This window comes from Liolophura sinensis, chromosome 12, assembly GCF_032854445.1.
Source record: "Liolophura sinensis isolate JHLJ2023 chromosome 12, CUHK_Ljap_v2, whole genome shotgun sequence".
Taxonomy (NCBI): Eukaryota; Metazoa; Mollusca; class Polyplacophora; order Chitonida; family Chitonidae; genus Liolophura; species Liolophura sinensis.
In genome coordinates, this window is record NC_088306.1 from 24,012,339 (window position 1) to 24,024,408 (window position 12,070).

Here is a 12,070-nt window from a genome sequence, read left to right on the forward strand (position 1 = left end):
GAGTGCCATAAAAGCGATGGTCCGCAATATCGGGGGACAGTTCCACGGCTAGCGCCTGGCAAACTACGGCACGATGGAATTATCTGGCGGGGCGGCCAGCGTACTGTTGGTCGCCGCCAAGCACTGTGTTGTAACCATGCAGCTAGTAGTTTTGCTCAGTTTCGCTTTGCTCCTAGAAGGGGAGGGCAAGACGTTTATCAAACAAATGGGTGTGCGATCAGTGCGCACAAAGTACGGTCGAATCCGAGGGGTTTTAATAGAGTTCCCGAACAGGGACCTCCGCCCCGTGGAAGCTTACTTCGGTCTCCAGTACGCCTCGCTTCTCAACGGGAAATTACGGTTCATGCCTGCCACAGGCCCTACCGAGGAATGGGAAGGGATACGTGTTGCCTTGAAGCATAGGCCCGCGTGCCCCCAGAAAGTGTACCAGGAAGACGAGCTCAGGAGAATGTATCCTCGGGTTATAGCAGAGCAACAACTCCGGCTCAACTCGTTTGTCCGGGATCAAAGGGAAGACTGTTTAAACTTGAACATATACGTACCAACGCCAGGTAGGTTCAGAATTTACTTTCATTTCTGTATGGTCCGAAAACTCGGTGTCATCCCGTAACCGTTTGATTTTGACCGCTGAATGCTGAATGACCATTTTCGCAATACGTGTTGGAATCGTTCTGACGGCTTAAGATGCTACCATGAACAACGAAGTAATTTCCTCAGACAGTTTCCGCGGTGTGTTGTGTATTTGTATTACAAGTTAGTCCACTTCGAAATGGCCTTGTCAAGAGCTCATATGTAGAAGTTTACTGATATATATATATATATATATATATATATATATATATATATATATATATATATATAGCCTATCAATTCTCATATGGTGTAAATGTCTGTTCGTCAAAATACTAGCGTAAACAGTAACGGAATCGCGCTCATATTCATGACAGCTTGATGCTCGTCAAGGGCTTTATACTGACCACGAAGAGTGTCGTCTAAATTCAGCGCCAAACCCGAGCTGATATCTCAGGCTACTTAAAGGTGGTAAATATGCAGACAGCTAGACAGATTCAAACGGGGAACGTTGTCAGAGTGTTTTGTTTGCAAATGGCCCTATCTTAAAAAAAAAAACTGATACAGCAAAAAAAGCTCTGCCTAACGGATTACATCCGTCTAGCATTCACAAAGGTTAATTCGAGTCAGATAGATGTGTACTTGTCGTTTGCGAAAGTTCGCGGTATGGTCTTTCCATGAGTTTTGGACAGCGGTATAAATATGTAATTACGTAAGCGCGTTGCGGAAATGTCAAGTGACATGACTATCCCCTTGGTTTTCCAAGATCACTAACACACATATCAATCTGCTAGGAGATCGTTACATGATGCACATACATAGTGTACGCCTTTCATATGTTCTCTCTTTTTTGTGATGTGATTAAAGTACTCAAAATACGTTCTGCTTTTCGTAAGGTTTGTCTGATATTTTTGAACTGCGCAAGACAGCATCACACAAATCAATCACTTAATACAGTGGATGGTTATATACACACCGAGCTTAAGCCTCTGTCTTCGTATGTCTATACCTTGTTCTCATGCACTAGCAATAATTTACAAACACTCTTTAAGGCAGAGAAGAACGTAGCACCTTACAAGGCTCAAGGAGACGATTAATGTGTAATGAATTAACTTACCAACCAGAAAGCGGGTTAAACAGTTCAATTGTGAGCTGCGCTGCCCACCGCTCATGTCTACATATGTTATTTTCCCGTCATACTGTCGTTTTTGTGGTAAAATAAAGTACGTGTATATACAGTCGTTGTATCATGATTTTCAAAAGCATTGCTAGAAATTAAAGCGGAGAAACTAACCCAAAATTTCATTTGAATATGGATGAAAGACCGGTTAGATCTGTGAACCGATACCAGGGTTAACGAATGGTTCTCCGATGTGAACATGTGCGTTCGTTGAGACTTCAAGTACGCTCTGTTGTACCGTTTACATTCCATGTCGGAGGCAGTGAAACTGTATACAAATACGAATGCTTTTTCCATTGAAGCCATGTAAGGAATCTAACATGATCGACTAATATTGCTTAACAAAGTGATGCCTCTCTTGATACGTCATTCCTTTTACATAAATCGTTTGAGATACGAATAAATATCGTCGTGAGCATGGAAAACCTGCTAGAGGGAATAATTCCAGTGGTTAGTATAACGTTACACTGAAGCACTCTTGGGAGGTATTTGTCATTCTTATTTTCGCCGATAAGATTTGCTCTAGTGTTTCTCCGAGCAAACCTCGGTGTGCTAGCAGACGACGAAGAAGTTAACAAAATCCCATTTACGGAATGGCTACTTAGTTATTCGTCCGTTCCTTTTGCTGAAATGGCAGATGTCAGACCATTTGTAATAATTGTTTGGTTACGACTTTCTTCTCGGAAGTATTAGCTAATAACACGTCGGTGGTTTATTCGAAATTGATCTATTGCTGTGCTCATTTCAAACACAAGGTCTTTTCCACGAGCACCGCTGATCATTTTGAAGAAGATTTATGTCGCTTTCTCGACTGATGACACTTGCTAATTTACCGTGTATTGTCACAACATTACGTCCGACGAGGCTCATGGGCCATGGCCCATAACTGTATGACCACAAATGCCAGGTACCGTAAGAAGACGATTTGTGGTGAAAAGGTTCCGGATATTGGCCGGATATTCGGCAGAGTTTATGCGTCAAACTCGCAGACGCGTTTTCCTTTATACTATAATTCCCCATCACCTTTTCCTATGGAAACAGATAAATCACTTAGCTAATGGGTTTTTTCTTTTTTCTTAAACTTCGTGTTTGTCCATGGTATAATTTAGCCCCTCAAGGCATATTTAGATCGCGACGCATTCATTTACAAGACAAAAGACATTATAGATTGACCGTTTTTAAAAACACTGACATTCTAAGATGCAATATAAGGCCCGAAGCAACTATTTTTATCTCACACGTGTGAAATATAATTAAATTGCAACACTTGTGTTCGATTCCCATGACTCCGAATTTCCGCTTTCAAAAATATTTCTCTTCAATAGATGTCTGCAGATATTCCAAAACAAAATACTTTAAATTTAAAGTTTTTAACTAAGAATACTTTGCGTTTTGATCGCCAGTTCAAAAGCAGTGCTTGTCGGCCTTGTTTTACTGTTCTTTAACCTTGGTAATGTATTTTAGATCACGAGTAGTTATGGCAGCAAATTGCTTTTCCAATTTAACCACTTATGAAATGAATCGAATTTACACAAATCAAACCCTCTTCATAAGGTGCACATTTCCATATAACTTTGGCTGAACAAGGATTTCACGGTAATTCTTGCTAAATGGGTATACATTGTTAATGCTTTACATCTGTCTGATTTTGTCACACTTGCCAGTGATCAGTGCGTTTTTAATTACTACTCCATAACCTCGTAATTTTTTATTTCATTTTCCTTTTAAGTATTTAGTTTAAATTGTGTAATCTTGCTCTGCCAAGATTATACTAATTTTGCATGACAGTCACGCCAAAGGACAGCACCTCCACGTGATGACCTAGTCGGTAAATTGACTCAACCCGGTTCAAAATTGGCCGAAATGGTACAGGCCTTGTCGGCTTAGCCAGCATTACAGGGGCTTTTCCCCGCGCTGTAGATTGACCGGATTTTAATCCTCATTTAGGCTGGGCCGAGTGCGATCTTGTGTTTCGTATTGGAGGGATAAGTTCAATGGTTCAAATCGGGACCGTCGGAACTCACCGGCTCTGAAGAAGTAATTATCCTCGAGGTCTTAAAACGACCCACCTTCTATTTTGTTGGCCCTTTTTCTTTCCGGGCTGTCGGGTTTCTACTTGGACTGGTCTCTTCGGAGGCGAGACTTGAGCTATCAATAGTCTCGCCGGATACCTCAAGCGAAGAGTATCGACGGTTGCCCGCTAAAGGCTGTGGCCTGACAAAGAAGGTAAATACCGCGGGAAAAGCGCTAGCACGCGCCGGACTGGCTCACGTCAGCCTGACTTGTTTGCGGCTCACATTTGCTGAATTATCAATTAATAAGAATTGGAGACGCTGATGAGAGAAAGATGTTGCTGTTTGACGTGGAAATGAAACGGTGCTGTTGATCGGCAGATACTGAGTATGGTGCATGTTTGCTGTGGCTTCTATAGAAGGGGTGTCTGTGATAGGACACTGAGAAACGACAGGGCTTAGTGTGAAAAGAACCGTAAGCCAATCACGCCTTATTGGAGTAGAAGCTGTATCGAATGAGTTTACGGAGGCTGAAGAGAAGATAGTGACACGATAGAAGTCAGCATTTATGATAGCTGATAAATCAACCGTTAAAAACCGGCTTTGGACTGGAATCTGTACACTTCCACAATTCCGTCTATGGTGGAATACGTATGCGTGATGATTTACGTAATCAAATGTTCGTTGACCATAACTTGTCTAACAACAATATGGTCTACATATGTATGCGTCAAGAGTTTTAAACTTTCGTCAATACTTGCAACACTGAAGGCTACCAGACATCAAAATTAGCACTAAAATAGAAAATGTTCAGGCTACCGGAAAAATTGCATATTTATCTCTGACGTTGACCTATCACCTCTAACACAGGCTACATATATATTTAAAAAAAATGGAAGTTATAACAGTCATGATTACATGTATGTCACATGTGTAGGAGTTTGTTAGGAACTCGCCAAAATCCGGTGGTTTTCCCCGGACACTCCGCTTTGTTCCACCCATTAAGGCGTCGGCCATCGTATAATTGAATACATTTTTCAGTATGGCGTCAGACAACAATCAAATAAACAGGTAATTATAAGCTCACAGGAGACTTATAAGCTGTCTTTCCTTTAAATCTTCTATCTGTAACGAGATAATAAATTGGAATGACAGGTATAGTGATGAAAACAGGCATGGGATCTCATCTTGTATCTGTGGGAATACTGCAGGGTGGCGGGGTTTGCTCTATGTTTGACCGTTTTGTGCACAATACTGATGAAAACATATATGATATCTCATTTTGTATCTTTAGTGCACGCACAGTAACAGACTGGTACCCATACGCGGAAAGACACAAATGAACGCGTCTGTGAGAATAGTGGTTTGTGGCAGGGTTTAGTCTATGTCAGGCTGTTTTGGTCACATGGTTATGAAAACCGGCATGGGAGCTCATCTTGTATATTTAGTACACATACAGTAACAGACTGACACGCAGAAAAACACAGAAGAACGGTTCTAGGTGAGAATATCGGTGGCAAGATTGGACCTAAGGTAGGCCGTTTTAGGCACATTGCTGAGAGGATGATCCGATTAAGAGCATGCAATATGCTGCTATAGTCAACGGTGTCCAGTAATGAAAAAGCATCAAAAATACCGGATTACAAAAGAGTAGAATGACAATCTCAAACAAATGCTTAAGACCAACTAAAATCTTCATCCAGTTAATACAATTCTAGCCCCGCTGGGCGAATTTATTTAACCATTATTTTATTAAATCATCAGAATTCCATACTGCAGAGTCCTAAAACAAGTGTGAGAGACTGAGGTGTTGAATCAATTATTCATTAGAGGCAGAGGATTGTGTAAACTAAAATTCTTCCATAATATGGAATCTGCGGTGTAAGAGTATGGCTGTGATTCTTGGGACATTTGGGAAATGAGTACTCCTTCTCTGATCGACCTTCGGCGGAAACGTCTTGTTAAAAAGCCCTAGTCAAACAATTGATCATTCATAACGTCAGCTTTGCTTTTTTCCAGCCTGCATATATTTGCTGATCGATTGGCCTATGTGGAATAACCCGAGCACGTTGTCTTTAAGAGGAAATATTAATTTTGTGTTGCAGAACGGATAATTCCATAAGTTCAAGAGGTGCTATGGAAAATCCCGGCCAACCATTTCTTCACCTTTGCAATCTCCCTATCCATCTGGTTAGAAACAAAACCTCGCATAGCTAACCCGATATTGCGCGTTTTTATTCCATCCAAAATTCAGCCCATTCATAAGTGATTAATGAGTTAAAACCATGCAAATTTAGTTCTAAAAATATGAGCATATTTTTATGAACGTAATTGCAGAAATGGAATGCGATTTGAAAAAGCTTTAATGTTAACCAGCGGCTTCTATCTGGGAACGAATTTTCGGGGTTATTATTTTTCCGTTTTTCGTTTTTTTTTCTTTTGTCTCTATTCATTAAATATTGATTCGAGGTAATTGATGGAAAAGATTGGTCGTAATTAAAGTGCATGTGGAATGTTTGCTTGGGTTCAAAACCATATCATGTGCATATTTTAAACGGTTGGAGTATTACATTCGTGCCTAGGCAACGTCCTTCACACCGTTGTGGATGTAATCATCACATAACAGAAAAGAAATATTTTAAAAAATGCTAAGAGAAAAAAAGACCACTACCGTGATAGTCTCTGGTCTCTGATAAGGTTGATAAGGCACTGTACTCGTGCCAGGTTCGTCCTGCTTGTTCTGGTCAAAGTGATTGGCTGAAGTAATATTGTGCAAGCAAACGAAGCTTTCTCCCTTCAAATGGCTACATGCTGTAGCCGCAAGGGGCGTAAGACTTTAAATATTGTGGTAGCCTACTGAGGGGTGAACCTACGGTATTTTGTGGCTGACATCCTGAAGTGTATGGCTAACACCGCTCAACCTGCTGCCACAAAGCAACGTGTGGTTGCTTTTCGGCACCGACAGATTCTTAGTTGCACTGTACCCCACGCCTATTCACTGTGCGATACCGACACGGCATTGTCACGCAATACTGAGCATGCCTGGCAGGCATGGCTTTCTGTGTATAAGCCGTCTACCGGGTGACAGTATTCTGATGAGATCAAATATGGTATTCCCGCTAAAAAACACCATACCTCCAAAAATAATCGACACATTCGTCTTATTTCATCACCACAAGAATTCAAATCTCATCCTGTCACTTTTGTCATCACACACAGTATTTTAACTCGCGACACGAACAATCTGTATTTGAAACTTGTGTTTTCAATGAATTTCCCAAATTTCCAAGCTCTTGTTATATGTGCCTGTCACGCATTAGTATCGATGAATACTATACCAAGTATTGTGGGTGATGTATGTTTTGAACAACTGATTCAGTATATTTCGCTCATTGGACTCCAACACTGTCAATGATACTTTGTTGATGAGTGTGTATGTTTGTGGGAAGAGGGATGGGGAAGGGGGCTTTCTACAGACGGCTTATTAATAGCCGATCATTCAGCAACGTATTAAGATAATTCCGCTGACAGGACCACGTACAAGCCCTCTGATGTCAGGCAACGCTCAATCGCCATTTGGCTTACCTTGTTGTATGGAAATTCCACCAACAAAGCCTGTGTATTTCAGAGACATTTTTTTTTTCCACAATGGCGGCCGTAATCTCTGCCACATGCATGGATTTAACCATGTCTGTGTATGCATTGCTGGTTACAACCTAACAAATACAGCTAATTGATTGTGTTAGTAAGGCTAAAAGACAAAGGGTCTTAAGGTAAAATAGTTCGCGGAGTGCTGTTTGTTTCATTAGGTTACATGTTCATATTGGCTATTTCTGTTAAGCTTACATTCAGACGTTTTGTCCTAGGCAATACGTGATTGCGTAACATTCCAGAGCAAAATTATATCGAAACTTCATGGTATGAATATGTTATCATTTCAGTATTCGTGTTTAGATGAAATGAGACTAATGGAATAGTTTTTAACTATTTTTCTATATCCAATATATCTTTTCTTGTTAAAACTGATTTATTGGCCTTTAAAACGACGACGTTATGTATCATAGAGGCTCTATTGTGTGAAGGTTCTTTTTCGAAATATGCGTAATGCCTATTTTCGTGGACATAAATGTCTGCCTTATTCAGTTATTTTAGTTCCTTTTAGTAGCTTGGTTTATTAATAGAGGACCCAAATAACGGAAACCATCGCAGGTTGTCAGGTACAGTTACAGGTATCTTTAAACCAGACGTAACAACCACCTGATTCATTGCGGATTACACAGCAAAGCGATTCTTTACTTCAGCCAAGAGCCAGACATTTAAAAAGATTCCTGACGGTCCAAGAGGCTAAAATTTGGCCACATTTGTCCATGAAAACACTTTTAATCGTGTTTCCAGTTTAAATATTTGAGCCGTAAAAGCGTTTGTCAAATTTCGCGTTCAGTATGTAGCTTGAAATCCAGCCTCAAGTGACGTAATCTTTGGCCAACGGGTTCTGTTATGCGACTTTCTCTCATTTCTTGTACAAAACGTGCTTTTGTCAAGAAATGTCATGCTGATGGTAAAGTTAGCCCACTCTAGTATTGTTGTAACGCCAACATGTGACGCAAGACGATACCGGAATTGATATTTAGATATTATTTGAACAACTTTCAAGATTTTGTGCATTACTGGTAGGACCGGATTATCACAACGCGCACGACCTCTTAGAGTTATATACTCTGGGTTGTTATGTATTATTTACCTGGGCGTAAAGTGACTATCGGTTCTTACACAGCAGGTTAGAAAGTGCTTGTTTGTACGCTGTTTCCGCCTTATTTATATTGCATGGGAATTACACAAGGGCTGGGGAAGCCTGGAGTTGACGTTCCATTATACATGTAGACATCAACTGCATCGTCCCAAATGGGATTCTCTGTTTCGCCGTATATCTCAAAGTAATCCTGTGAAGCTAGACAATATTACCACCTTTCAGGAGAGAACCCATTAAAAGGGACACAGGAAAAGTGTTCGTAATTAAACATCTTGACCCAGTGTCATCATGAAGGGCTGGACATCAAGGACGGACTAATGGACGGAATAATTACACACGGCTACACGAAGCGCTGCCCAAATCAATTATTAAATTACATGTTTTGTTGTTTTTTTTATTTGTAATGGTGATTGCATTGAAGAAGCTGGCCTTTGAAAATTTCATGATGTGAATTTTATTGTTGAAGACGTGAATATTGCATTCGGAAATTTCGCTTCAAATTAAATTTGAACTCATGCATCACTACAATAATCTATGTCATCAAGCTAATAGTCTTTTCTGTTGTTTGATTTTCCGATAAAGTATGTACCAAATATTGAAATAAACCTCAGTTTTTTGCTCATTACTCCTCTTGGTTGCAATCAGTGCGATCATTTACCAGGTGTTTTCTTACAATACATTCTTAATCCCTGTGATTATCAATGTTCCCCTAAAACACAGTTGATTCCGGCCACAAATAGACATAAACGAATGAGTTTTCTTTTGGAATGAAAAAAGACCTTAGCCAATGGGAATTGGTTTGTATGCATACATGAATGCTTGGGGTTTAACGTCGTATTTGACATTTTTCATTCATGCGACGACGAGCAGTCATTAGGTGTGTGTACATGTATTGTGTCTTCTTGTGGCAGGGGGAGTCCATGATTGCCGCCACTAAAGTATCATGCCAAAGACACCAGACATGGCACACCATCCAGTCACATTACACCGGTACCGGTCTAACCAGCCCCGTTTCCTTGTCTTAACCTCTCAGTGCTGAGCGCCAAACGAGGCAGCAACGAATGCCTCTTCTAAAGTCTTTATGATGAGGCAGAGGCTTCAGCTATTAGACGAGCCACGTATCACATCGATAAAAAAAAAATTTATCATATTGAATTATAATTGCCCTCATTCAACCGTACGAAAATTTGACGATTTTGATTGCCTTGTGTCAACCTGCCCAGCGACATAGAACAATTAAGGAACGGGTGAATCCATTATTGCATAGTTTATTCCTACTAAATGGTCATACTATGTTATATTAAGGTACTCCATGGGCAGTTACACTGTCAGTCCGGATGTGTTAAAATGTTATTACATCGATAGGAATTGAATTGACGTTATGAAATATTTCCCACCTGCATATCGTAAAAAATGTCAACAAAGAGGTAAAAACACGTACCTAGTTAGCTAATGGTTATTTTGATGCCTAGCTGTGTTAGTATGTATGATCACATTTGTTGCAATACGTTAAATAGTGAAAACCGAGCTTTTCACACAAGATAACATTGCCTTTTGTAATATATCTCACGCATTCATCACTGCACAAAAATGTGACTATATATTTATTTATTTATTTTATTGGTGTTTTACGCCGTACTCAAGAATATTTCACTTATACGACGGCGGCCAGCATTATAGTGGGAGGAAACGGGCATAGCCTGGGAGAAACCCACGACCACCCGCCTGTTGTTGACAGGCGTTTCCACGTACGGTCGTAAAGAAAGCCGGCATGAGCTGACAGCTCACATTGGTGGGAGGATCCTTGGCCATTGCTCTGTGCTGGCGTGCTAACCACCTCGGCAACGTAGGCCCCAACAATGTGATTGTGACTGTAGTTTGTAGCCATTGTTGCTTGAGTGCTGTTTTGCATGGAGACTTTAGGTCAGATTTGTAAGGGAGGCACATCTGGTGAAGAGCAGTGGTTTTGTATGTATTTTGTTCGGCTTTGTCCACCTAATTACCTGGACAACTTGTGTTTGCATGACGTTTAAAACCAGTCAGTTTAGATTTTTGCCAGGTACTTTGCAAAGCTGGGGGGTTAACCCCGCTTTCCCCACATATAAACCTAAATATCGCCATAAAAGTACTGATAAAATCTTCAGTACGGCGTTGAAAAACAATCAAGTAAATGGATAAATTGATAAACCCCAAACATATCGAACTGTATAATCAATCAATCACTCCACTGTTCTCTAGACACAGGACGTAGGACACTGCTTCAGCTGTTTGGGACAACATTTCAGCCATAAACCAGTTCTGTGTAGAAAATTGGATCTGTGCAAGAGGCGAAAGACTAATTCAGATCGCTGTCGATCTCCAGTGTGTAAGACAAAATCTTTCGGTCATCGCCTTCAGAGGGAAATGAAAACTTGGCCAACTTATTTGAGGACACATGCTTCAGAAACTCTTACCCAGATAGAATCACGCCTGTCTAGTGAAATCTGCTGCAGAATAAAACTTGACGTGGGATGATTCCTTTAGGCTGTTGCGTACCCACGGGGCCTTATTCCTTCCTCCTAATTGGAAACAAATATAGATTTTGGTTTTGATTTTCCATGAAGTATAAATATTTATCATGCAATGTCTGATCCGTGGTACAGATAAAGTATCCTCTTCTGTTTAATCCATGCATTTACGATAATATTTACGTTGTACCGTTCAACTTCCTGATGTACATCAAACAGGCATACAATGTTGCGTATCATTTCATTTAAAACACTTTGGTTTCCAAACTCATCTGAGAACATGCACAGGGAATCTCTGAAAAGAAATAACGTCCTAAACTACATGATGATTACACTGTTTTCACGGCAACATGCAACATTGTCTGGCTTTAAACTGACCTTCGAGGTGCAGCTTGCATTCATGCCAAGGGCAACAGGTATTGACAACGAGATCACATTTTTGTGTCAACGTAAGAAAAATCGCCACATGGTTACCTTCTTGCTCTGATTGATTCCCCAGCGTTCAACCAGTTGCTATCTAAGAGTCCGTCAAGTAAAAAAACAATTATATTATGACATAACATCAGACCAAGAGAGAGCACTGTGTGATGGTAAAGATCTTTGGGCATTTCAAATTACAAAATAAACCAGTTTCTCTTTTTTAATATGAAACTCAATGCTTGGCGCTGAACATTGAGAGGTTAGAGCGCGGAAACAGGACAGTTTGGCCCGGCGTCAGTATATTGTTACTGGCTAAGGTTTCAGGTTTGGTGTCTTATGTACGATACTTTAGTAGTGACAGTATTTTGGCAGCCATGAACTCGCCCTGCCACAAGAAGACACAGAATATGTACACACAACTTACGACTCCTCGTCGTATGACTGAAAAAGTGATAAGCAAGTAGTAAAAACCGAAGCATACCTACATACATACCTTCATGCATACATTACATACATACATGCATGCATACACACATACATACATATTTTTTCATTGTACTACAGCATAAAACACCAACCAAATAAATAAATCTCTCATTGTACTGTATGCGAAAAAGCAATAACATAACAT

General features: G+C 40.3%; 1 protein-coding gene across 1 annotated transcript in view; it reads left to right on the forward strand.

Moving 5' to 3' along the window:
• Positions 1-371: 371 nt before the first annotated feature.
• LOC135479812 (neuroligin-4, Y-linked-like) overlaps positions 372-12,070 on the forward strand; it is a 71,334-nt gene continuing 59,635 nt past the window's right edge. Inside the window, exon 1 of the mRNA XM_064759717.1 lies at positions 372-551. Within this exon, the coding sequence (XP_064615787.1) occupies positions 449-551 (103 nt within the window). The 5' untranslated portion in view covers positions 372-448. The remainder of the gene's footprint in view (positions 552-12,070) is intronic.